The 26,435-nt window shown below is 39.1% G+C and overlaps 2 protein-coding genes across 2 annotated transcripts; both read left to right on the top strand.

Moving 5' to 3' along the window:
* Window positions 1-9,915, top strand: LOC117304857 (thiopurine S-methyltransferase-like). The gene is made up of 7 exons (XM_033789479.1): window positions 1-236; window positions 5,106-5,479; window positions 6,014-6,106; window positions 6,669-6,798; window positions 7,174-7,301; window positions 7,973-8,103; window positions 8,627-9,915. The coding sequence occupies exons 2-7, from the start codon at window positions 5,145-5,147 to the stop codon at window positions 8,740-8,742; spliced, it is 933 nt and encodes a 310-aa protein (XP_033645370.1). The 5' UTR covers window positions 1-236; window positions 5,106-5,144; the 3' UTR covers window positions 8,743-9,915.
* Window positions 9,916-20,065: 10,150 nt separating this feature from the next.
* On the top strand, window positions 20,066-22,199 carry LOC117304646 (class E basic helix-loop-helix protein 23-like). The gene has a single exon (XM_033789204.1). The coding sequence runs from the start codon at window positions 20,810-20,812 to the stop codon at window positions 21,656-21,658; it is 849 nt and encodes a 282-aa protein (XP_033645095.1). The 5' UTR covers window positions 20,066-20,809; the 3' UTR covers window positions 21,659-22,199.
* Window positions 22,200-26,435: the final 4,236 nt, after the last annotated feature.

Genomic DNA, 26,435 nt, shown 5'->3' with positions numbered 1-26,435 from the left:
ACTGCTAAACCAACTTTGCTTTAAAACCGGTGACTGGGGTCCTTGGATGTCCCAAACGTCATTTTGTGATCACTGGTTTTACTGTCTCTCTCTCTCTCTCTCGTGGTAAGGGCCATAGGAGACTATCATTTAGTCACCGCATCAGAGGAGTCAACAAGAAATAGCTGCTCAAGTTTGGACCGTACTGAAGACGTTTTAACAGTTCATAGTTACAAGGAGACTATACACAACACACGGTGAGTTTTATTGCTCTATTTTTTAAGAAGAAGATGAAGAAAAAAAAAACAATTTCTTGGCGTGACTTGTGATCATGATTACAACTCACTGTTTGATATCGCGATAGTTTAGAGTGGTACTCATTGTATGACATTCTACATGTTGTTAATTTGATCACTGAAGTAACAATTAAAACACAGACGACTGAAGATAATACAATGAGAGTCGAGTTGACTCAGGTGACGAGAAGATGGGGAAGTTTTCACAACAAAACATAATGGTGCATTTGGTAAATATAATGGTGCAAATGCATTCTGTATAAAATAAGAATTGAGAGCAAACTCAACTTCAAACTACACCGTTACACTTCATTCTCCAATTATATGGATCCATGACAAGCTATGAGATATGTTGGTATAATGTAGAATATTGTGTGGTGAGAAAACAGTTTTGAAACTGTGGTTTGCAACTAAAAGACACTATGGGATGACATACCTTAAGAAGCGGTCACTTTGGTGATTGTTAAACTGATGATGTAACACACAGGGGCACAAAATCACCCGACGAGTCAATTTCGAGTTGCAGCAACGGTAACATGACAACACAACAATCGGACGAGGTAGAGTCTGGTTAAATTTAACTGTGTGTAAATAATACAATCATTTGTTTTGTCTTTCTTATTGAACCAACTTCATTTAGACCATATTTTGGGGGTCTCAATGTTTAATATTTCGCGTTTGTAACAACAACATGAACCAAGACAAAACTCCGTCGAGGCAGTCTTGTTAAGTTTAATTGTCTGTAATTAATACACTCAATTGTGTTGTCGTTCTTATTGCATAATGCTATTGCTGAACCATGGTTGAACACACACTGTAATCCTTTATGATACTGAATAAAGGCTACCTACACGGTCAGTCATTTTAACTGTCTGAGTATTTTCCTCGTCGGGGGGGGGGGTCTACTCAGCAAAGTTCCACTTCATAGAGTTCGTGTAATAAGCTCTATACTGCGTCAGTCTGGCCGTCAGTCAGGCCATGGAGATAGAAATAGATTTTTACTTCCATGGTCAGATCTGGTACTTTAATAGTTGTCTAGGTTTATATTAGGGTTTTGTATTGTGATTCGATGGAAAGAATCACCAAATATAATATTAACAGGGTCTGTCGAGTCGATGGAGTATTGGCCAGTCAATGAAGTATTGGCCAGTCAATGGAGTATTGGCCAGTCAATGGAGTATTGGCCAGTCAATGGAGTATTGGCCAGTCAATGGAGTATTGGCCAGTCAATGGACGGAGTGTTGAATCCCCAGTGGTCAGTCTGGCAGCTGAATACGATGATTTAATAGGTCAATGAATCTCCACCTTCACACTGGGTAGAAATAGCAGGCATCATCGGCTATCTTGTCACATGCATGTCAAAAATCCCCAGTGGTCAGTCTGGCAGCTGTGCAGTCAGAATGGGATCAAATAATTTAAAATAGGTCAATGAATCCCCACCTTCACACGTGGTCAAAATAGCAGGCCTCATAGGCTATCTCGTCACATGCATGTCAAAAAATGTACTCATGTGAAAGGTGTATAAAATGCTGGTCATTTGATTCCTCAGTAAATTTTGACCGACGTAGGTAACTTTTTTTTGTAAGTCTGAAAATGAGAAAATAAAATAAATGTCAGTACATGTTTACCAGGTTTCAGCAAGGGTGTTTTTTTCTTTCATTATTCTCTTGCAATATGTTAGAGTACACCGATTGAGAATACACTGGTCTTTGACATTTACCCCAAAAATGTGTCCATGCATTTAAGTTTTTTCCGCTACCAGGTATACAAATATTAAATAAAGCAACACAAAATATTGTTACAAATGAGGAAAAATAGTTTTATTTTGACGGAAGGATTTAGAGTGTTATTTTGATGATGTGCCCCAGGCAAGGCGGATCTGAGTAGGATAACATCGTAGGCACTTACACAAGAAATAAATTGTCCCACCTACGTCATACAGTCCATTCCAATCACATATCCATTAGTTTAAGAATAAGAGCTTTAAGCAAAATCTCAGGACTGGAAGGTTTTGTCTTTATTCAGTACTTTCATATTAATTATCCTCAAGTAAAAGCACCTCAACAAACGGAACGAACCAACAAACAAACAAACAAACAAACAAACACCCCAATACCCACCTCCTAAAAAAATATAAAAAAAATATGATAATAATAATAATAATAATGCCGTGTTTAACTATTTTCCCTAATGAATGACAGCGCAGGTGGTATGGTATATTACCACGTCATCTCGATAACGTGTAGCCTGTAAAATGACACCACAACTCACCACCAAAAACTGGAAAGATGTCATTTATTCCGGACAAATAAAAAAATAAATTTTAAGAGGCGTTCATAACCCAGCGGCAGGTGGTAATCCAAACACGTGACCTGTGACGTACTCTTTTCTTTATCCTTTATATCCGTTAACACCACTTAATGTATGAGCTGGAGCGACCTTTCTTCCTAGAAGTGACTGCAGAGCATTGGAAAATATTAATAAAAAATTCAAGGTAGATACATGTAATTATATGATGTGAACATTGAAAGCAAATCTGTATACCTATGTATTACATCTTGACTTACTTCTTTGTTTTACGCATAGACAACGATGTTTGTAAGCACAGTACTTTCCCGAGCTCTGTGAAAAAAAAAATCACAAGCATATTACTCGGGTGGGATTCGAACCAACAACCTTTGCTATTCCAGAGCAGTATCATACCAACTAGACAAAATCCCATGTAATCAATCTTGACTGATGATAAATATTAATATTGTTATTTGTATTTTGTTTTCAGTCAACCTTTGGTGTTCATTTACAGTGACCAGAATAATTTTCCTTCAAACCTCGGTTCGGTTACATTAAACCTAATGCAACAGGTCTATTGCTATAATAGATGTTAAATTTGCATCGGGGATAAAGAATATTAATTTTGGTTTTTACCCATACTCCGATGTGTGTTAGCACTGTATACTCAGTACTTTCCCGAGTCCTGTGAAAAAAATATCACAGGCATGTTACTCGGGTGGGATTCGAACCCACGACCCTTGCAATTCTAGAGCAGTGTCTTACCAACTAGACTACCGAGATTGCCCGGCAGCTAGAGGCAGTTCGAATCCTATGTTTTTGGTAGCGGGTACCGCAACGATATTGCTGTTGTCCGACCCACCCCCCCCCCCCCCCCCCAAAAAAAAAAAAAAAAAAAAAAAAAAAAAGAGAAAAAAAGACTTAAATGTCACACTTATTAAATGGAGATCATTACTAATACGATAATGCATCCAGTAGTTCCGGCAAGGCTTAATGCGGTAAAAAGGTTGTTGCCCAAACCTTATGCTTACGGTACGTCATCGGTAATGTTGACCAAACCTTAGCAACTAGAATGCTATGGGGCTGTTGTTTAGGTTAGGAATGGCTCAATAGCCACGTGGAGAAGAATCTTCATAAATTTTGTGTAGGGTCTTTTTGAAAATAGATGCCGAAAGAATTAATTGAGTTGAATAAATGGACAAGTACTGTACTCACTTTAATTACTGCAACAAGCTCTTGGTTTTGGAGTGAATTATAGAGTAGATCTGACACCACTAGCCCCCCCCCCCCCCTCCTGCCAACAGCTGTAACATTCAGGAACAAAAAAGCCACTCCTGAGGAACAATCAGAAACAAAAGGCCACCTTACGACAAGGCGTCTTGCAGACTGAGTGTGGTGTCCATTTCCTCAACAACTATTGATTTTGTGGTTTGGTTATTGTACGGGCAAAATTGAAAAGAAAGATGAAATTAATTGTAAGTCATTCATTGTTGTGTATGGAGTTAACACTCGCGGTGGCGGGCTTACCACAGAGTGAATGTTGTGTTGTTGCAGTCGAGGCTTGCTTTAATATTCTCGATACTCGATACTTCTTGTGTTGTGACAACTGCTGGAAAAAAAATCAGTGTTTTATTATTTTTATTGTCGACTCCGAAATGTCATTATTGCTTGGTGGCTTTATCGTTTAACGCTAGAAGTGAAGCGAATAACTTAAAACAAAAATTAACAGGGACTTCCCACCTGTTCCTTTTTATAGTGTGATGTGCCGTTGTCGTGGTCGTCTTTGGCGTCGCACATACTAATTCCCACCCTCAAAAATGTTCCTGAGGTTTCGGTTAAAGATTCCCTTTTTGAATCTATTTAGAAGAAGAAAAAAATGTTCCCATTGAAAAGCACTTCGACAGTGGACGATTCTTATGCGAAGAAAGAAATTGTTTCCCGAACATTAAAGGCAGGGCACTTGTTGGTAACGGACGTCTTTAAATAATGTCAACTATAATAAAGCGAGTCCAGACTGGTTCAGTCAACTGAAAAGAACTCTTTTACATAAGAAGTGGATTCATACAATGAAGTCCTTTTCAGCAAAGAAAACAGTATTTCACGCAGCATTGCGTCGTTTGTATAAAAGTAATCCCCACTTATGCAAGGAGTGAAACTGACCAGACGTGATGAGTTTGTATGAAAAGACATCAGACCTTGGGGGGAAATATGCTCGCACCAGTTGGAGATGTCATGATATAAAATCATTCCTTTTGGTTTAAACACAGATGTGTGTTTTACTGTATTTATTACTCAGTGGCTCTCACGAGTTCTATTGGAAAACAATTATAGGCATATAACATGAATGTGATTGGAACTCACAACCTTTGTAATGCTAGAGCAGCGTCATAGCTACGTCTAGATCAGCGCGTCTACCAGTGTTGAAGAATAGCAGACGCGCGCGATGTAGCCGTAGCTGTAGCCGAAGTCGCCGTTTCGGACACGGCCTAATATACAGTAGGCCTAATGATTATTGTTTTGTTTGTGTTAAATTTCTTGTAGGTTTGAAACCATCACAGGTTTGAGTTGTTTTGGATCGCCATGAGCAAGACGGCAGCCAAGGAAAACGGAATCTGCAATGGTGGCGGAGAGGGCGCCACCTGCGCCAAGAGAATGAAATTAACAGACACACACATCAAGGCCATCTCGAAGAACAACGGCCACTCTAAGGTGAAGCAGAACAGCGCCGCCATCGTCCAGAGTGAAACAGTGAAGGTGGTTGAGAATGGACATCAGAATAATGGCTCGGATTGCGAGAAAGTCACGGTGAAGAAAAACCAAGACGGGGATATATCGACTGGTTACGTCACGGCGCAAGATTGGAAGAAGAAATGGGAGAGCGGGAAGACGAGGTTTCATAATCAAAAAGTTCACAGGTGAGAATGATGTCAGCCAAAGACGAACCAACAACAGCATTAATAATAACTTAATTTCCTTGTTTAGGCACAGGAAACCTTTGGTAATTTTCTCACTTGGTGGTGTTTCCCAACTTATGCATAAAACAACGAATCTGTGAACAATTGGGCTCAATTGGTCGTTGAAGTTGCAAGAAAATAATGAAAGGAAAAATTGTCCATAATGCAAAAACATGTGTGTGCTTTCAGATGCGCGAGAAAGGCCTGAAGTCTCCAGGCCTGTAGTCTTTCTCAGATTCAAACATTAAAGTAAAAATACTCCACTTCATGGGGAGTCGTTTCTCACAATATATACTATCAGCAGCTCTCCATTGCTCGTTACTAAGTAAGTTTTATGCTAAATATATATTTTAATCAATGGCCAAAAGTGTCCAGTGCATTTAAACAAAAATCATAAGCAAAGTAATTAGTCATATACAGTTTTGAACCTATAGCTCATGTTAGTCCCCCCCCCCAGTCACTAACCGAGTTAGCTTTTTGTTTCATTTCTTGCAGAATGCTCACAAAGCACATCCATAGACTCGTAGAAGGAATGAACGAACCGAGAATGCTCATACCACTTTGCGGAAAGACTTTGGATATGGTGTGGTAAGTTTCGTTATAGTTTTAACCTACCAATTTCAACAATAGTATACCATTAATTTTAGCACTAGACTCAATCCATTTGGTTTGGAAATGAATGTCCCCGTTGACTCAGCTTTCATCAGTCAAAAGGAGTTATTCAATTTCACCAGTTTAGCTTTCACTGGTCGAATAAGCTAATTCAAAAACTCAAAATGTTTGTTTTGTTATTCGCAATTTAAGTAGATATCACTTGGAGCACAAATAATATAAATGAGGGGGTTCGCAATTAATATTTGCTTCTTGCAAATCCCATCTTCATCTTTGTTTAGTCTTATCTATTTGTGTATGTATTAAAAGAATGTAACCCTGCTTCTTATTTCCTCCGCTGATGTGGAAATAAAATGAATGAATGAAATGCATTAGGCCGTAAGACACCTTTAACGTTTCTGCCACTTTAAATTGACACACTATTCTTATAATACTAATAGCACCATTGTAACTTTAATAATTTTGAATCGTTTGATTCTTTCTATTTGGTCATTATTGGTATTTCAGTAAAATGTGTTTTATGTTTGTTTATCATTAGGTTTTTGGATAGAGGATACAGCGTCGTGGGATGTGAAATCGCTGAACTTGGAGTCAAACAATTCTTCACAGAGAACGAAATTGAGTACACGACGGAAACACTTAAGGACACAGACGGGCTTGTATACAAAGTAATTATTTACATCAGTCTATACCGTAAAATTTTATTGATGAATAAATTATAAAATTGTAACGTGAAAATGTTCGCAAAAGGTGAACCTTTTCTATCCGTTATGGATAAGCATAATGTATGTGCCCACGTTCGTCCTGGAAAAAGAAGAAAAAAGAAAGAAAAAAAAAAAAACGCCACATCGGTGTTGACCCAGGGTAGCTAATCGAATGCACCCATTGTCTCACGTACTTCTGAGCATGCGCACATTATTAAGAATCGTTGCTTTGACCAGGTAAATCTGCTGACCCCATTGTCCCAAAAGTCCCCCATTGTCACAGAAGTTTTCATTATAAACAAGTTTAAAAGTATATCGGAATTTGTTCCATTTGTTTAGGGAAAGGACAAGGATGTCACAATCTATGTGACGGATTTCTTCACACTGACAAGCGCCCTCATCGGTCAGTTTGACTGCATATGGGACCGAGGCTCATTGGCCGCAATCAACCCAGACGACAGAAAAAGGTAAACGCAAGCGCACTCTGTAAAACAGTGTTCAGAAATTCAACATTATGTCTAAGCATAAGTTTTGTACTCACATTTTTCACATTTATACCCTCAAAAAATAATGTGGAGATTATGGTGTGTGTTTGAATGCTACAAATCATTTGAGCACTGGGTGTCAAAATGATAAGTATACAATTTAAACGTGCTTTAAAAGTGGGTACAACATTAATTTAGTTTGTGTTAAAACTCAAAACAGATTTCATACAGTGATTTAATGATAAAGTTACTACTACGAATGACGGCAACAACAGACACAAGAACACAAGTTTTTCCCATCTACGTAACTATCTATAAACTTTAAAACGTCCAAGGAAAACAAACAAATTCTAGATTTGATGTTGAACTTCAGCTATAAGTTGTACCATGGATAAAATCTTTTGTACGGTATTAATACATGATGGGTGTTTCTCGTCCTCCCCAAACTATTTCTAAAGCGAGTCTCATTTTTGGCTGGTTTTGGAGTCAGTCATTTCCAGTTCATCCAAACTCTGACAATGCCTTATTGTGATGAAAGTGAAAGTCTACAAAGTGGAAACGCGTCATATTTAGGGAACGTTACACCCTGGCACTGACAGTTAAACTTAAAGCCTGTTTTTAACATTAGTTTGTTAAATTCTTTGTCCATTTAGATATCGTGACGTCATATGTGACGTATTGAAGCCCAGCGGTCGTTATCTTCTAGATATATTTGAAATCCCGCACGATGTCTTTTGTGGTCCGCCACACAACCTCGACCCCGAAGAACTCAAACTGCTCTACGGTAAGAGATCGATCAGATCCAGAATAATTTTTTTGAAATTTTGTGCAATAATCTAGGTTTTCCACATTTTATTTAAAATTTCGTGAACACGCGTCCAAATTATGAAGCTAACCTTTTAATTATGATTAAGTACATTTCATTGTTATCTTATATGTATTTACTAGTAACAATGGCAAATGAATGTTAATTTTTTTTTTTTTTTCTTGTAACTTTTTTTTTTTTTTTTTTTTTTTTTTTTTTTTGGGGGGGGGGGGCTTTGTCCAGTCTCTTGCCCTAGTAAGGCTTGCCAAACCCAAGTAACTACTTACCGGGATTTGCCTCAATATCTTTAATCGGTTATCTGTTATTACTCGATTTATTGTTAATGACGTTGTTTATTGTGTACCAGTGAAATGGAAATGGAAAATATGCCTTAAAAAATTCTCCGAATTGAATTAAATTGAGATTAAATACCACAGCGCCCTCTTGTGTACTCTTTTTGGCCTAATGAATATTCATTCTGATTGTTTTATAATATTTGCAGGCGAATCGTTTGAAATTGAGCAACTTGAACACGTGGACGCCATGAACCCTTGGTCTAAATCATGGGGTGTTGCTTATTTCTACGAAAATGACTTCCTTCTCACCTGGAAGAAGTAGACAGAAGAAGAAAAAGAAGGGGGAGTAGCTGTATAGTGAACAACTGAATATGACTTAAAAATCATGTCTTGTTTTGAGAGAGAGATGGTTGTTAACTCAAAACTTGGCACTGGTCACTTTGGAGTCTGCAGCTTCTTGCGATGTCACGTTCCCAATGGACAAGTTCAAGGTCACTATGGGTGGATCACCAAACCACTTGGCACCAGACGAGTTAGAGACAAGTGCCTCATTATGATTCTCGTATAGATTGATATATCAAATCCAAAATGGCCGCCGTGCTGTGTGAACTTTGTTTATAAAAATGTAATTATTGATAACAGCATAGTTAATGAATTTGATGTTTTACTTTTTAACTAAAGTACGGCTTTTTGGCATAAGCAAATACATATATGGACCGACTCTGTAAATTGAGCTCAGCTTTTACCACGCCTGCGGACCCAAGTTTTATGTTGATTCTAACAAACAGCAAGATATTATTTAACCAATCTTAGTGTCACCAGGTAGGGACTGAAAACCCAGTCCAAGGCTCCGTTCTGAGGTGGGATTCGAACCGAGGTCTTTAGAAATGCAGCGAAAGAAACCGCTCAGCAAGCCTCGATCCCCGATCCCCTTATTCACAATGTCGTGATTTCTCGATCAAGCCAGTGAGGATGGAGGGTTGAGACGGAGGTTTCGACGTTTCGAGCAGTGAGCAGTATATTCTGCTGATCTTCAGTAGACTCTCCTCGATATGGGCATCCGAGCGTTCATTTGGGTAATTATAGCTTTTAAGCAAGAATTTAAAACAAACTTCTGTGAGTGGGATTCAACTGATAGAAATAACCATCGATATTAAAGCTATTTTTAACATTGTTAATAAAGATTTAAATATATGATATTGTACCTATTAGGCCTTTACCAACAAATATGTAAGTTGTACGACGCGCGTGCGCACCATAATTACTCATGGTTGGCAATTAATGAGATAATGCAAGTTGTGTCAATCAATTGTATCTGGACGCATTCGTGAACGAAAAATTAATATAAATTCGTGGGAAAAAATGTAATTAGCGAAACCTGTTTGAAAGAAAAGCTTTAGGACACGAATAGTGACATTTTTTTGTAGAAAAACATTTTAAGAAGAAACTATAAATAAATAGTAAACTTGCTGGTACAACCATGAGTAAATCTCTTAGGGTGAGTGTTGGCTCTGAAAAGAGCCGGTTGGGTCTCGACGTTTCGAACAGTATACTCTGCTCGTCTTCAGAAACATTTTGTTTTGTTTATATCAACGGGAAACAAAAATGGTGCCCACCTAGTGTTAAACTTCATACAACCTGACATAGAATTAAAAATTTCTTATTTGAGAATTAGCCCTTTTTGTTAACGGAATCTTGTCCATCTCATTTTAAACAATCCTTTTTTTCTCTCTCTCGTGGCTAAAATGTAAATAATTGCATATCTTTCAGCAAGTTGGACAATCTAATTCACGTGTCATGGACGCGTGACCCGATTGGTCACAATGGGGTTGTGACGTATTACTTTTCGAACACATGTGACTTTGCTCAAGGGCCTGGCATGCCGTGTCTACTGTAACATAGAAATATATATAAATCAGAATAAAGCTGACGTATTCAATGGAATGACACTGAAGTTGTTTTGGAGTTCTTAGGGTTTGTAAAATGTATATTATTATAATTTCATTTGTTTTCTTATGTGAGTGTCTTGAATATTTTCGTAAAGTATACCTTTTTCTTGATTGGAATTTCCTCATTATTGATGCCACACCAGACTTGTGAAGGCGGAGTGACTTTGTCAATGGTCGGATGATTTTTAAGTACATAACAAAAAGGTAACGTGGGACTACGTTTAATTAGGAGAACTACTCCGCTTACATAGCGTCATGTAATGATGTACAATGTTTTGTGGCGCAATATGCTGCCAATCAAACCAGGAAAAAAACGGTTGAACCTCTTCTCTTTTCGAAGTGCACTGGTTTATTTTATGTGCATTGCACAGCACACGGGACCAACGGTTTTACGTCCTACCCGAAGGACGATGGTTAAATGTCTAGCTTAATGACCAGCGTCACGACTTACAATACTCTGCTGTTAAGAAACATCAGAGATTGGTACGTATCGACTATAAGATGAGTTCATGTCCATCCAACTTTTTGGAACAGTAACAGGAATCATACTATGACAAACGCATGAAACATCAGTAGGATGATACTATTACACACACACATGGAACGTACGTTCATCACTTCGTAAGCGTTAGATCGAATCCACCTCGTATCCAGAGTCACGGTATACACCCCCCAGGGGCGAACAAGGAGCGCTGCGCCAACGCAATGACTGGGCTCACAACACACCCCTGGAGCGGGACTATAGACCTACATACCTTGCAGTCTTTACAGGTGTGAGAAATCCAAGGTAAAAGTTAAGATTCCTCAAAACAAATATTGAAATATTCCAGATTGTTTCGGTTCAGACTATTGTTTTTTTGGATTACATTATGTTGGTCCGTCTTAAACCGTGGCCTGGAGCGTAAATTTAAGAGGCCTTGTTGATTGATAGATGTTTTCTGTCTTACATTGTTGACCTGTTTTTGCTAGTTCTTGTCAATCATTGATCATTTGTCTAGGTAACTACTTTCATTGTTAGTAGCTTTTGCATTGAGCCTTCTTGAATACACCTTACCTTTCAGGAAAATGTTTCATACCTGGAGTGGTGTCTTCCACAAGACATTAAAAACCATTGACTGCTTAATGCAAACGTTTGCTGATGGACCATAACCGTATACAAGCTTTCCTTCTTTACGGGCCCCTCCACAGTTTCATGAAATTCATTGCTTTTTTTTAATTTAAAATCTTATCATACAACTACGTAATTAACTTCAAACTTAAATTGTCTTGTTGTTATGATACTTTGGAGAAATAATTTGTATATAAGACACTACTCTAGAATTGCAAGGGTCGTGGGTTCGAATCCCACCCGAGTAATATGCCTGTGATATTTTTCACAGGACTCGGGGAAGTACTGAGTATACAATGCTAACACACATCGGTGTATGGGTAAAAACCAAAATTAATTTGTATACTGATTGAATGGCAACGTTCCAGACACTGCGCTTTTAACAGAGGCTTCAAAATGGCAGACGTAAGCCACAGCCAAGCTCACAGCCAAAGTCGCAGCCAACCATCAGAAAAATCTTACAAAATGTTACTATGGAAACTTGTTTCGTCTTTCGCCGGTCACCAATTTCGAGTAAAGTGTTTTACTGCTGACACGACTGTTCATAACTTTGTGCAACCGACGACACGTCACACGAGAAGGCCCGTCACCAACTATCGTCTCAACGACCAGCGTTCTCATTATGCATAAATAACAAACCTGTGTAAATTTGGAATCAATTGGCCATCGAAGTTGCAGTTGGAGCATTATGAAAGAAAAAAACACTATTGTTGCATATCTTTGTGTGCTTTAAGATGCATGATAAGTGGTTTCAGCTGAAGTCTTTAATTAATATTTTAGTGAGAGATTACCTCTTTCTCAAAAACTACGTTACTTCAGAGGGAGCCGTTTCTCACAAAATTGTTTATACTTCCAACAGCTCTCCATTGCTCGTTACCAAGTATGTGCTTATGAATTATGTTGAGTAATTACCAATAGTGTCCTGCCAGTGCCTTTAAGTATGATTTGAAACTTCGAGTTTCTTATTTTCACCATAAAGATCCCACATTTTTTTCTTCTGATGAAACTAATAATTTTTATATTTTACAGTTTGCTTATACAACATTACAATATGATTTTTTTTAATTCCTGAATATTCATTACAAACGGTTAATAATAATAATAATAATAAAATAATAATAAGGTTTACTATTCTCCATGATTACAATAAATTAGTTATATTCCTGAATATTCATTACATACGCTTGATTGCTAGTAGGTTTACTATTCTCTATGATTACAATAAATTAGTTATATTCCTGAATATTAATTACATACGCTTGATTGCTAACAGGTTAACTATTCTCTAAGCATAAAACACGGGTAAGTAGATTCGAAGGGGGGAGGAGAGAGAGGGAGAGGGAGGGGCGTGACCCACCTCCTATACTGATCAATCACTCGTCAAAGCCAACCGCATTACTCCATTTTCTCGTTCACCATTCTGAGTTAAATACAGAGCACAGGAAAACGTCTCAAAGAAGGGCTTGGGAGAACACCATGATTATCAAGTTGAGAGATCGCTGGCAGACGACACGACAATATGCCATCGTTTAATGCATATGTGATTTGCGCGCTTTCTGAAGGCGATCTGTTTTTTGGGCGCGATTCAATTAGTGAAATTACTTTTCGTTGTGCATCAGACACGTATCATTGACGGCATAAGGCTTCAATCTGGGGGATTTAGGGGAACCGGATTGGTAGCGTTGAACCGTGGATGATTTTCTTGTTTATAAAATGTCCAGGGTTTTTCTCTACCCCTCAGATTGGATTACTGATGAAAGTTTAAGCGATGAGAGGCACTTGATTGGTATTTTTAAGGCAAGCGCTGCGTAGACGCCTTCAACCGGATGGGTTCTGTGTTTTGGGATGTCTTCCGGATTAAGGATCTGTTGATAGGTTCTTGACCGATCCAGTGAGTAATCTGACTGCTGATGAAACAAATGAAAATTACAATTGTTGTCAGTAAACAAAAAGGAGGATAACCCTAGGAACTGGAAATTCAACAAGCTTGAAGGTAAAAATAGAAATTGTACACAAATGGTGCAAAAGTTTCTGTATTCAGCGTCGGATATGATCCGTGTAACATTTCTAATTCCTTTAACCGTTGTTTTTTGAAAACATTTCAGAGTAATCCGACTGCAGATAAAACAATGACAATTACAATTGATGTCAATGAGAAAGGAAGACAACCCCTAAAAAAACTAGAAACTCAAACAGCTGGGAAGACTAGCAGTTTTACACAAATGGTGCAAAAGTAGTTTCTGTATTTAGCGTTAGATGTGATCAATGTTATTAGTTAAAGATCCTTTACCCAATGTTTTGAATGAATTTCAGACTAATATGGCTATAGATGAATCAATTACAGTTGTTGTCAATGAGAAAGGAGACAACTAAAAAAACCTGAAAACTAGAACATCAACAAGCTTGGAAGATCAAAGTATAATTTTTACACAAAATGGTGCAAAAATAGTTTCTGTATTCAGCGTCGGGTGGGATCCGTGTTATATAATATTTCACATTTCTTATTTACCTGTTCGTGCCTGTTGTGTTGTCATTAAGCCTTCGAGAAAGAATCTTCTAGGGTCGAAACGTCAGGCCATAAACTATTTTGTTTGCATATTTTGGGTTCCTTTACCCATTTTTAGTTTTTGAAAGAATTTCTCTTTCATGAGGCAAACCGTCCTCCACTACCAAGTGATGCGAAAGACTTATGGATACTTACACTGGAACAGATGGAGGTATGACAAAGCGATTAAATGTAAATAGACCCATGCATCTCGTCTTCAGCTCCCCCGTGTTTACTTTATTTTGGCGCGCTTTCTAGAAAGTGATGTTTGACAAGCGCGCGTCTTTTTGTATACGTTGTGGCATGGTGAGCGATGTATCAACGGTTTAGGCAATTTTGTTTCTGTACATCAAAATGGCCACTGTCGTAGTGCTTTACAATGGGGGAATTTCTTTTATTTAAAATCGATTCAAAAAAGGGAATCCTTAAACAAAAAAAATTAGGACAATTTTGAGGATCGTAATTCTAACGTACAAAACAGAATTTCTATCGGGTGAAGATAGCGCTTGGTTCCTCCACGCGCACCTGGTGTATAGGACAGCGTAGGTGCCAGCTACGCACAGTCTCATGTGTGTTTATAATCGCTCCAATTACGAAAGCACAAGGGGTTATGGCTTGAGTGTCTATATTGACATGAAGTGTAAGTTGTTTTGTTGTGGCGAGCAGCTAAGCCTGCTGCAATGGAGTACGGTATAAAATAAACTTTAGGAATATGAAAACTCCCTGTTTTTTTCACAACGGAATCTGGGGTGTGTCGATTTGAGATGTAATTAAAAACAGGAAGATGTTGAGTGCGTATTGGTTTATGTATTAGTCAAAGCATGAAATACCGACTATGCACATCTTTCTTTTGAGTTTGTGCACGTTTATAATGTGTTTTCAATCACGCTATAACGCCAATCAGGCAAACTCAATAATAAATCCACAACTCGAAATATTGTTAATTGACAAAGGAATGCTTACATCAGTTTTAATATCGCGATTTTAAACGCAGATATAAATTCCACTTTGGTGTGGGTGTGTTGTGTTCGCAAGACATTTCTAACTCACACTGAACCCATCACTGTAATTGATGCGTTCTCGATCTCCAGTGGACTGCGTGGCTACAGCAGAGAGACCAATACCATGGTAATTTCCCCTTCCTTGTAATTCAGTTAAACTATAAGCTGGGGTGCTTGGGACATATATTATTTGGGCTTAATTTACCCCGTAACTCACTGGGGACTGGAGCAACATCTGCTCACCTAAAATGTTTTGGCGGTCATGCTAAATTAAGATTTGTCTCTGTCGCGGCATGGAGAGAATGGGACGGGAAGCTTATACGAGTGGATAGGAGAGTAGGGTTCGCGGGAGGATGACATTGTTGTCAGTTCATGTCAACATTTGTTTTATACTACTCTTCTCAACGCATTATATTCCACAGATAAGCAGAGTAATAAGCACAGAAGATTGAGGGAAAGGAGTCAACTCGAAATCATTGCCAGTCACAATAAAGCCAGAGTAAAAGATTTATCATAATGAGAACAAGTATTAATTAATTTAGAAAATTAAATTTTAGAGACATTTTCGTAAACTTTAAAGCCATTGGAACCTTTCGGTACAGAAAAAAAAAGTTCACAGATTTTACAAATAATTTAAAGGGTTTACAGAAGGTAGTGGTGAAACACTTCTCTTGAAATATTATTCCATGAGAAAACAGTAAAACAATATCAATTATCGATATCGAGAATTAAACACATGTAATGACACGGCGAAGCTTGTAGATAAAAGGGTGGGTTTTCCCGTTATTTTCTCCCGACTCCGATGACCGATTGAGCCTAAATTATTACAGGTTTGTTATTTTATATAGAAGTTGTAATACACGACAATACTGTTTACCGAAAGGGTCCAATGGCTTTAAATAGTGAACAATGTACAGTCTTGAAGGCAATGAAGTGCATTGAATTCAATGTCACCTAGACTATAGCCAGCACAAATCCTGTACTTATGTACCAATTTTACTAATCAATGGGACAAAGTTATTCAGGCGGTCTCAGGTTCAAACCCCGTCCTTACAAAGTCAGTACCCACTATGGTTGTTTTACTTATTCGAAGTAGTATTATAAAGATACATGAGTTTTATTACTTATTCGAAGCTTTCTAACAGAACACCGGGTTTTATTACTTATTCGAAGTATTTGTACAGACAGCCCATGGTTGTGTTACTTATTCAATGTACTTTTACAGACGAACTGGAATAAAAATACAAGAGTTGAATTACTTATTCGAAGTATTTGTACAGACAGCCTTGTGGTTGTATTACTTATTCGATGTACTTTGACAATAGTCTCCTGAGTTGCATTTACATTATCATATCCCGTTAATGGGTCAACGAGCTTATCGCATCCCAATAAATAAATATTCCCTTCATAAACACAATATTTGATATTTTTAAGCCGTGCTCAGACTGGGAGAAGGATTCGGGTTTTTGACGGATTGACCTCTCCCGAATAACCTATCCATCAAAACCCCGCTTCGTTTATGTTCCTCGACACCGAAGAATCACCGAACAGATGTTCCCATCTTTGCTGGGATATCCCCCCGTAATGGGTCTCAGTCTCCGGGGGGCTAACTCACTCGCACTCGCAAAGGCAAAAACCTCGTACATCGGTCCGGAGAAAACTTATAAAAAAGAGAGTATTTTCCAAGACGAGTCTTATTATTACAGCTCTGTATGTTTATTATTCAGAATGATGTCCCAGTAGGGTTTGCCATGATATTTCTCTTGTCCATGCCAGTTTCTGCTTGTCTGCAGTGCGGCAGCTCTCAGCAGCCGAGAGACATATGGTGCGAGAAGAAAAAAAAAACGCATTTTACTGGCAGCCCTGTTATGAGAAGGCATCCGGCTATGCCTAATCTAGTGTAGGGTATGATTGGGCCTCAGTCAAGCGCAACGAGCCTTTATGGTTATTGGATGATGTGCGGCAATCAGGGCGGGGTATAAGAACAAAGAATTTGAGATGGGGCTACTTCAGTTTGGAGATCCCGGGATGTTTTCAGAAAAAGAAGTAAGCCGATTATACCCACTCGTAATTTCCGTCTTTTTTCCTTCAAGGCTTCTTAAATTCTTATACTGTATATCTATGTATAAATGTAAGTCCCACCTCTTAATCTCTATAGAGCATCGGGGAATAATAGTGACAAGAAAACGGCTGAAGCCCCCCCCCCCCCCCCACCAAGAACACAAAAACAAAATTCACACTAAGCAATTTAAAGGCACTGGACACTATAGGTAATTATTCAAATTAATTTTTAGCATAAATAAAAGCTTAATACTTATAGTAACGAGCAATGAATTTTCATTAGGCATCTGAAAGCACACAGAAGTTGTGCCAAAAGGGTGTCTTTTCTTGCCTTATTTCCAATCAACTTCGTTGACCAATTTAGTCAAAATTTTCACCTATTTGTTATTTTATGCATAATGGTGGGATACACCAAGTGAAAACACTGGTCTTTGACAATTACCAAATGTGTCCAGTGCCTTTAAATTCAAAGCACACGACATGCTATATCCATGACTTCATCAACATGTAACGTAGATCCGGTTTATAAGAACTTCAATGTCCTGCCATTTTATTTTTGTCTCACTTTACTTGCACTATTGTACTATTCAAACCGAGGCAAGAAAGGTGATTAGCCGGGTCCCTGTTTTGTCCCATAATGCGATCCAATAGTCATGATTACTGTTACAATAAGGGAACGTGACCGTGTCGAGAGTTACACGATAAAGCTCTGTTCTAAAACCGTGGAAGCTTTTAAACTGTGTCTGTTGCAGTTTCCAAACGGTAAAAAGAAAACAATGGCCCCTCGAGCAAGTTGAAGTGCTCTAACTTGAGACAGAAAACCCCGCAGGTCTTGCTGTGTCTAAAGCAAAGCCACTCCAGCAGCTGACGATAAAATGCCGCGCGAACTATTGCAATTCCCGTGAGAGGCAGTGAGAAATGGCGGAAAAAGGTCCGACGGCACTGTGTCTTTTGTTCGTCTGTTTCGGCTCCATATCGCTGGTTCCCCGCGGCGTTGATTATAACATCACTTTATTGGTAAATAATTTAAGTGGTAATGGGCCGTTCTGTATGGACAAAAGCGCTAAAGGAGGGAGGGTTTTGCGATTTAAAACGAAAACAAAATAAATAAAGGAAAACAAAAAAGAGGGAAAAAGAAACGTTGGCTAAAAGGACATAATTGTATGCATGAGTTATGGTTTATATCAGTTTAAAACCAATCTGCATGTAATAAAGGCAGTGGACACTAGTAATTACTCAGAATAATTATTAGCATAACCTTACTTGGTAACGAGTAATGGGAGCTATTGATAGTAAAAACCATTATGAGAAACGGCTCCCTCTGAAGTAACGTAGTTTTCGAGAAAGAATTAATTTTTCACGAATTTGATTTCGAGACCTCAAAATTAGATTTTGATGTCTCGAAATTAAGCATCTGAAAGCACACAACTTCGTGTGACAAGGATGTTTTTTCAAGTATGTCCTGTTTTGTCATTTCGCCTTTGAAAAAGACTCAGGCCATTTCCCGTTTTTTATTTTATTTTTTAGGTTACTGCATAATTAAACCCATTGCTGGTCCATCAAAACCCAAAAGACACGTTTTTTTTTCTCAGAAGATGTGTAAATTGTGACGAAGTGACTTAACTCGACATGTAAGCGAGAAACACCCAGCGATGTGTCAGACACGCTGGGTTCGTACGTGGATCCACAGACAGCAAAATAAAAAGCCATCATTTATTTAAGTGCGGCGATGTTCAAGTCAACCAGATGTGACAAAATGCTGTGTCTGTCGATGCTTATCCGGTTACTGTTTCATGTTGCCTTTTTTTTAAATAAAAATGGAAACCACTGAGCATTACCAGGGGTCGGTTTCACAAAGAGCTAAGATTGATCTTAAAGACACTGGACACTATTGGTAATTGTCAAAGACCAGTCTTCTCACTTGGTGTATCTCAACATGTGCATAAAATTACAAACCTGTGAACATTTGAGCTCAATCGGTCATCGAACTTGCGAGATAATAATGAAACAAAAAACACCCTTGTCACACAAAGTTGTGTGCTTTTTTAGATGGTTGATTTCGAGACCTCAAGTTCTAAATCTGAGGTCTCGAAATCAAATTTGTGGAAAATTACTTCTTTCTCGAAAACTATGGCACTTCAGAGGGAGCCATTTCTCACGATGTTTTGTACCATCAACCTCTCCCCATTGGTCGTCACTTAGTAAGGTTTTATGCTAATAATTATTTTGAGTACTTACCAATAGTGTCCACTGCCTTTAAATGCAAATCAATCGTAGTTGCTAACTAAAGTTTGATGTCACAGTACAACTCACTATATAATATATACTGGCAATTTGTCTTGCTTTGAGTGAGAAATCGGCCCCTGGGCCACATTTCATAATTTCTTAGGGGTATTGAAATACTGAGAGAGCGCTTACAAATTGATATGTGGCCAAAAAACATCAACAAACATTTTTGTTTAAAATGTGCATGGTGGAAGTACGATGTGGTAAGGTTTGTGGAAACACCATGAAATAATAATCTTCAATTGAGTTGGAATGGTTGCAAGTTTGGGTTATTCTGAATTTTTGTTTTAAGTATTTGAAATTAAATTATTTGGAGCAAAAGATAATCACAACTAAAATATTTCGGCTAAGTCCCCAAAGTGCACGATAGATTACTTAGTTGAATGATTTTTTCATCAAACGATTTTAATATGGTTAATGTTGCTCTCCGTTGACCCAACTCAAGTTACGGTCGGTCGTGTCCCTTTCACGAATACAGTCATGCAAGAGCCGTCTGCTCCCAAAATTTGAGGTTTTTGATCTTGCGTTGCCTCTTTCCCAACATCGCATACGTCTGAGGGATACGGCTGTCATATTGCGATCTGATTAATTAATTAGGTAATACCATTGGCCCTGGCTTTATTTGAACTGACATATCAACCAACATACTGGAGAGATACGGTCACGACAACGCCTGGGCGGTGCTTAACAATTCAAGGGACTACCCCCTGTCTGAAAGCCCCTCTGATTCGAAAGGCTGTGCTCGGGCTTTCGAGGGGACGAGGAAGAAATCTAAACGGCGTCAGTGCACTGGGCCTCAGCTGGCCAGGACGTAGTGAAGAGATTTTGATAGTAAAACCAATACGATTTGTTCTCATGTTCGGGTGGTAGCCACTGTTTGGGCTCTCGGGCGATACTCGAGTGTTGGAGAGTGTTGGTTTCACTCTCTTGCAAACCCGCTTCGACATAACTGGCTTTCAGACGAAGGAGGAAAAGCACGGCTGTTCCTCTCTGTCAACTTTGTCACTGGTCGTTGAAAGCTGATTTCTTTATTCAAACGGTGTGTTTGTGTTTAACCGTTGTTACAGTTTGTGCATGGTGCCATGTTCACGTGTGATTGTTGGCTGGGATGACTTTTTCATGAGGTAGCAACGTAATTACCGCTCTTCAAATCAAAGTGGAACCACACCCGGTTATGTTCTACCAGTGTGCCACTTTTAAATCAGCAAGACTGTGAGAGTGTTTTCTTTCCCTTTGGAGTTTGTGTGTGTCAAGTTAACAGCTAAACGGGAAGTACTTGACACGAAGAGCAGATGACAAATAATGACTGGTTTGAGGGCTCGGCTCTTGAGTGATCCAACTTCAACTTAAACGGTTTGGTGGTGCCATACAAATCACAAGTGACTACTTGATTATGTGCTAACCGATTTCCTCAGGATTAAACAGATCAAATTCTCATCATGTCTTGGGAGGAACGTTTCAATCTTAGAGGCCAGGAGACGTCCCAGATGAACTCGTCCGAACCCCCGGACACAACCCGTCACACCACCATGGCGTCTACCTTGGATAAGATGGTTGACACGGCGGTGAAGTTGGACGAGACACGGTGGTGCTTCGCCGGGGTGGAACGCTCTTCGTGCCGCATCGGCTACCGAGAAAGTTGCTCCGATTCGAACTCATCCACTGACTCTGACGAGAGTAAGACTTCAAGAGAGCTCGGAGCAACACACGAGGGACCCTCTTCAGAAAGCAACACCAAATCAGGAGACGAGACCGGGCCGCATTCACGGAGGCAAGCAGGCGGTAAAGGGGGCTTGGGGATTAAATCCACCGGGAAGAACTTGAAACACAACAGGTTGAGTATCAACTCACGGGAGAGGCGACGAATGCATGATTTGAACGATGCACTGGATGAACTTCGCTCAGTCATTCCTTACGCGCACAGTCCCTCCGTGAGGAAACTCTCTAAGATTGCTACACTCCTCTTAGCAAAGAACTACATCCTGATGCAGGCAAATGCACTGGAGGAGATGAAGAGGATGGTGAGCTACGTGAATCAATCCCAGCTTCACATCTCGCCTCCTCCTCCCTACTTCAGTGGCTACCCTTTCCCAAGCTATCTGTCGCAGGACAAGAGTCCGAACATTGCACCGTCATCCGCGTCGGCAGGCACGCCGGCCATCGTGCCGTCGTTCCCGGCGAGACAAGTGCCATCGGCCGTGTCGCCTCCCGGACTTCTGCAACCTCATTCGGTCACGCAAACCACGTACGCAACTCCGTCGTGTCAACAGTGTGTGGACAAACCTTGAAACAACTTAAAACACTTTCTCGAGTGACTGAGTCTAAGACTTGTTCCTTGCGTGATGTGACTACTCAATTAGAAGTTTTATTTATAACCGTCTTCAAGTTATTTGTTAGAACGCACACGTTGCAAGTGTATAACCCAGGGTATTCAGACGCATTGTTATCAATGGTTTTGATGAAGATAAACAATGACAATATTAAAGACATATATTTTCATTCCTTTTTCATATCATCACTCGCTCTAATATAGATGTTAATTTTGCATTGGGGCAAATAATATGTGTTTACCTTCACACCCATGTGCATTATGAAACTCGGTGGTTTCCGGAGTTCTTTAAAAACGCCAAATCACTCGAAGGTGGGATTTTTATTGCTAGGAAGAGCAATTTCTTACCCTAGACACCACCGAGCTAGCCCAGTGGCTTAAGGCAGTTCGAACCCTATGCGTTTTAGCAGCGTGCACCGCCACGATAACGCGCTCTATTTTTATAGGCACTGGACACTATTGGTAATTACTCAAAATAATTGATAGCATAACAATTTACTAACGAGCAATGGAGAGCTATTGATAGTATAAAATACTGTGATAAACGGCTCTCTCTGAAGTAACTTAGCTTTCGAGAAAGAGGTAATCTTTCACTCAAACAATAAAACACTTCATTTATTGGGCATGTCGAAGCACACCAAATTGTGCACCGATGGTGTTTTTTTTTTATTATTCTCTTGCCACTTCGATGACCAATTGAGTCAAATTTTTCACAGGTTTGTTATTTTGTGCAAAACATTGAGATACAAAAATTGAAAAAAATGGGCTCTGAAAAAAATGTGGTAAGTACAGACCCATTTTATTATTGGCAGCCACTGACGTCAAGATTACCAACTAAAATAAAGATTTACACTTTTCAGCGTGAGATTAAAGACTTGCGTTTATTTTTCATTTTCTTGCACAAGATCTGTTGGACACGGAGTGTATTGACCTTTGACCTTTAAAGGGGAGGTATACCTTCAGTAATCACTCTTAAAACTAATTGGAATAAAATATGTGGCTACAGAGGCCAACAGGTGCGTTGGAAAGCCTTTTTCAGTAATATTTCACTTCGAAGTAAAGTGGTTACGTAAAAAGGTATCAGTTTTTATGCCCCAAAATTTGAATCTGAGAAGCGTTACCGCGGTAACGGTGACTAGAGGTATTTCGAATCCTAAGCAGCGAGTACTGCAGATTTTTAATATGGGAATAAAAAGGTAGCGACGAGTTCTTAAACGGCCGTTTAAAACCGGCAGGGTCGTTGCCGTGTGATCAAGGCTCGAGCCGAAGGCGAGTGCCTATATCGCACGGCAACGACCGTGCAAGGTTTTAAACGGTCGTTTAAGAACGAGTCACTACTCTTTTATTCCCATTCATAAATGTTGGTTAAAAGGCGTAATAAAGTAAGAAACTCTGCAAAACGTATACGTTTCCCGACGTGCTTGAGCTCTGTACGTCAGTGTGCTGCATTGTTATGACTGAGACGACAGTTTCCAGATCCGTTCGTGCGCGTATAGTCTTGGTGCAAGACGTTCTCGTTTTCCTTACACACACAACGCTGCCAACTCACCGACAGCGCCCGCATCGCCCATAACAAGAAACGTCTTGCACAAAGACTAGCGCGTAGTATCCGAAGACAACCGGCTATAAACAGAGCTCCAGCTGGTCATTATCAACCGTTTAAACACCCTCACGTGACGCGCTCTCCACCAATAGGAATAGCGAAACTGTCTGAGGTATTTACGAATTGATGATACCTTTTGTATTGCGGGATAACAAACATAATTGTTTTTTTACTGATGTGTAAAGGCATATTAATGCAAATGTTTTTTGTGACCCGTATGTGTTAAAAACAAAATCTTCTTTTGGTCCCAACTTCCGTACTCTTACATTCTGTTTTTGTTTCTTTTTTTTCTTCTTTAAAGTTTGTTTTCATAACTTGTTTACCTGTCATAATAATGTTTGTTTGATTGATAGGAACATGGAAGTCTGCATCATCATTATGCAATACTTGTATATTAAATATGCTTTTATGAAATGAATACTTTCTTTCGTTTTGTCATTTACATCTTCAACTTGTAATCCTTTGTGTATCTCTTTGTTGTAGACCCAATATTGACATTGGCAATGTGGGCGGCATTGTGTATAAGTCGTGAATATTGGCGTCAATATGTGTTTGCGATGTCCCTTTAAACCACCAATACATATAACATTCAAGGCAAAGTGTTTTAGATCCGTTCGAAGCCAGGGCCCACTTTCAAGCTGCTAAGCAGAAACAAACTGCTGAGAGTGGGCACAAGCTACAACAATGTGAAGAATTTAGACTGGTAATCATTTTTGGTTAAGCAAAACTTGCCTGTGCCTAGCAAGATTTTATTCTCAAATGATTATGAAATTGGGCTCAATTTCATGGAGCTGCTTAAAGCCATTGTACACTTTCAGAAAAGAAAACAAAATAAAAGTTCACAGAGTTACAGATAACTTACTGGGTTTACAGAATGTTATGGTAAAAGACTTCCCTTGAAATATTATTCCATGCAATGCTTTACTTTTTGAGAAAACATTAAAACAATTATCAATTCTCGATATCGAGAATTACGGATTCATTTTAAACACATGTCATGACACGGCGAAACTTGCGGAAACAAGGGTGGGTTTTCCCGTTATTTTCTCCCGACTCCGATGACCAATTGAGCCTAAATTTTCACAGGTTTGTTATTTTATATGTATTCGTTGTGATCCACGAAGTGTGGGCCTTGGACAATACTGTTTACCGAAAGTGTCCAATGACTTTAAGCACAAAAAGTATCTAAGCACAACAAAATTATGCGCACCAAATTATGGTTACCAGCCAAAATGTCAAATCTTATATACAATCTGTGACTGTAACCTGCTAAATTATGCTGAGCAATTTTTGGGGGGTATAGGCGTCATTTCCTGGACAAGCAACTACATGGAATTTCAAAAAGCTGTTGCTGAGCAAACTTCTTTGTTAAGCAAACAATTGGTGGGGCACCAGTTGCAACAATGCAAACTTCATGGAATTTTGGTTGGTAACACTATCATTACGCAAGATTGTTCTGTGCTTAGCACGTTTTTATGTATACAGGCTTTATGAAATTAGGCCCTGGTGATTTATGAGACGTCATGCGCTACGCGAAATTGAGAATGTTTGTCATCGCTGGGGAATAGTTCATGACAGAATGTTTTTATCTCTAGAGAATGATTCGTTATGGGTTCGATTCCCTGTCCAGTCATCAGGAAGTTTACCCCCCGTACAAATCGGAAACTGTCTAATTATGTTACAACCTCAGTAGCTACATTTTACGAGACAAGTGTAAATGAATCACAGCACATCCCCCTTGCAAGATATTCTTGTGTAAAAAAACCTTATCCCCGATGAAAAAACACAATCTTGTAAAATGATCGACTCGAACTTTAACAGTGGCTCGACGTGGTCCTCTGTGTCAAAGTTTCTTCCGAAATGATAGCCATGGTTAATCGTGTACACCATAATTAGCAATAAGTTACATTGTTTTGATTGACAACAGATTCTTCGATTATGTGAAGATATAGTTAAAGTTGTAATATAAAAAAAAAACATACTCTTTTAAGTGCAAGTTTGCCCCAAACAAGATTAAAAGCCATTCTTGGTAAGGGGCTACAAGAAGGAAAATACAAAAGTTGAAAATAACTCAGGGGACTGATATAGCCACCGTAGTGAGGCGACAGCATCATGACCCCCCCCCCCCCCCTCCCTCACTGATTGTCCCAGCATCGTGGTGTCCATTGCTCGTCACAATAGACAAATCATTAGACAGCGTGCCATCACTCATTAGCGAAGTAATTTGAATTTATTACAAGGAATATTGGAACTTGGTCGTGTGTATAATGTTTCTTCCAAGCCACCGTAGAGAGGCGACAGCTTCTTGACCCCCCATTGGTTACCTGACAACTCGGTGTCCATTGCTCGACCAATCATTAGACAGTATGTCATCAGTAATTAGCGAACATAATTTGAATTTATTACAAGGAATATTGGAAGTCAGTCAAGCGATGACTGGACGGCAAATCGCGTACAGCACCAACGTCAAAGGCAACCACTGGGGGTAATCAGTGTATAATAGACTTCCACTGGTGTTTTCTCATAATCATTAGAGCAGTGTCTTAAAGGCATGGACACCAGTCCTATTGTCAAAGACCAGTATTCTAAATTGATGTATCCCAACATATGCATAAAATATTAAACCTGTGGAAATTTGGGCTCAATTGGTCATCGAAGTTGAAAGAGAATATTGAAAGAAAACACACATTTGTTGCATTACATTGCTTTCAGATGCATAATAAAAGGCTTCAGCTGAAGTATTTCATGATTTCTCAAAAAAGCTACGTTACTTCAGAGGGGGAGCCATTTCTCACATCGTGTTGTACTATTTACAGCTCCCCATTGCTCATTACCAGCAAAGTATTTATGCCGGCAATTATTTGAGTAGTTACCAATAGTGTCCAGTGCCTTTAAATGTCAGGTTTGTCAATTTCCTGTCAGCATCAAACCCTGTTTTTCTGTTATTTTGGTCTCACTTTATTTGTCCTCAATCACGCTGTTTCGGAAAAAGAAATCTATTATCGGAGTCATATACCACGCAGGGGTCACAACATGGGGTTATATTATGGGTATTATTAAAAATTGCCGACTTTCTTCCTAAACGCTTCGATGACTTCACTCCAAGTGACATGATCTGACGTAAGGCACTGAA

Source organism: Asterias rubens, chromosome 21 (genome assembly GCF_902459465.1).
Source record: "Asterias rubens chromosome 21, eAstRub1.3, whole genome shotgun sequence".
NCBI classification, from domain to species: domain Eukaryota; kingdom Metazoa; phylum Echinodermata; class Asteroidea; order Forcipulatida; family Asteriidae; genus Asterias; species Asterias rubens.
This window is presented reverse-complemented; position numbering and strand designations above follow the sequence as displayed.

Bases quoted from the DNA above. Each gene is read 5' to 3' on its own strand.
- LOC117304857 (XM_033789479.1), top strand. From the start codon at position 5,145: ATGAGCAAGACGGCAGCCAAGGAAAACGGAATCTGCAATGGTGGCGGA. The intron at 5,480-6,013 runs GTGAGAATGATG...CATTTCTTGCAG, and splicing joins CATAATCAAAAAGTTCACAG to AATGCTCACAAAGCACATCC. The intron at 7,302-7,972 runs GTAAACGCAAGC...TTGTCCATTTAG, and splicing joins AACCCAGACGACAGAAAAAG to ATATCGTGACGTCATATGTG.
- LOC117304646 (XM_033789204.1), top strand. From the start codon at position 20,810: ATGTCTTGGGAGGAACGTTTCAATCTTAGAGGCCAGGAGACGTCCCAG.